At 44.0% G+C, this 949-nt stretch overlaps 1 protein-coding gene across 1 annotated transcript in view; it reads left to right on the forward strand.

The window, feature by feature from the left end:
* Positions 1-446, forward strand: part of LOC106314193 — a 3,290-nt gene extending 2,844 nt beyond the window's left edge. The window contains exon 6 of the mRNA XM_013752113.1: positions 15-446. Within this exon, the coding sequence (XP_013607567.1) occupies positions 15-446 (432 nt within the window). The remainder of the gene's footprint in view (positions 1-14) is intronic.
* Positions 447-949: the final 503 nt, after the last annotated feature.

A 949-nucleotide genomic window follows, 5' to 3' on the forward strand; every position in this document is an offset into this window, starting at 1 on the left:
TCATAATCCTGCAGCAGCAGTACAGAATGAAAGGCTTTGCCACATACATTGATCTGATCTCGTGCCTGCTACTGGCCGAGGCAAATAATGAGCTCCTGATGAAGAACAGTGAAGCTAGACCTGTCGGAACAGCCCCATTACCAGAGGCCAGTGGAATTGAAAAGAAAAATCCCAACGAGTGCAATTACATCCAGAATGATAAGAGACCACATGGCAGAGGCCGTGGTGGATACAGGAACCGTGACAATTACTCGAACGGCCGAGATAGATACATGGCCGGCCGGAAAGGAAACCACAATAACCGTGGTCGTGGTTCCAATCCCGGCTGTGGCCGAGGCAGTTATGGCCGAGGCCGAGGCGGTATATCCAAGCCGTCTTACTCGGCCTGGTATATCCAAACCGTCTTACTCGGCCAAGTCCGTTTGTCACCGGTGTGGGATGAGTAACCATTGGGACAATAATTGTAGAACTCCTAAGCACTTGTGTGAGCTCTACCAAGAAAGTCTTAAGGACAAGAACCCGGAGGCTCATATGGTCCGTGATTCCGGATATGAGGCTGATAAAGAATCTGATGTTGCAAATAACGACCTGATGGACTTTGAGACTTCTGATTGTCTCAAAGATTAAAACTTTCGATACGACTTGTTTTTATTGTTTTATGATTGTTTGCTTTGGTGTTTTTAATTTTGATGTTATGAAACTTTTATAAATGAAAGTTTTGAAGTCTCTAAGAAATGAAATCTTATTTATAGAAATGAATAACGAGATGAGTATACTCGTGGTGGATAGTGGCACAAGTCACACAATTCTTAGAGATAAGAGATATTTCATAAATCTCACAATGCAAAGTGCAAATGTACACACCATTGCAGGTGTGGCCGGCCTGATTGAGGGTCAAGGCCAGGCTTATGTGTTGATGCCTAAGGGCACTCATCTAGAGATCAAAAAT

Source organism: Brassica oleracea, chromosome C9 (assembly GCF_000695525.1).
Source record: "Brassica oleracea var. oleracea cultivar TO1000 chromosome C9, BOL, whole genome shotgun sequence".
In the NCBI taxonomy this organism is placed as follows: Eukaryota; Viridiplantae; Streptophyta; class Magnoliopsida; order Brassicales; family Brassicaceae; genus Brassica; species Brassica oleracea.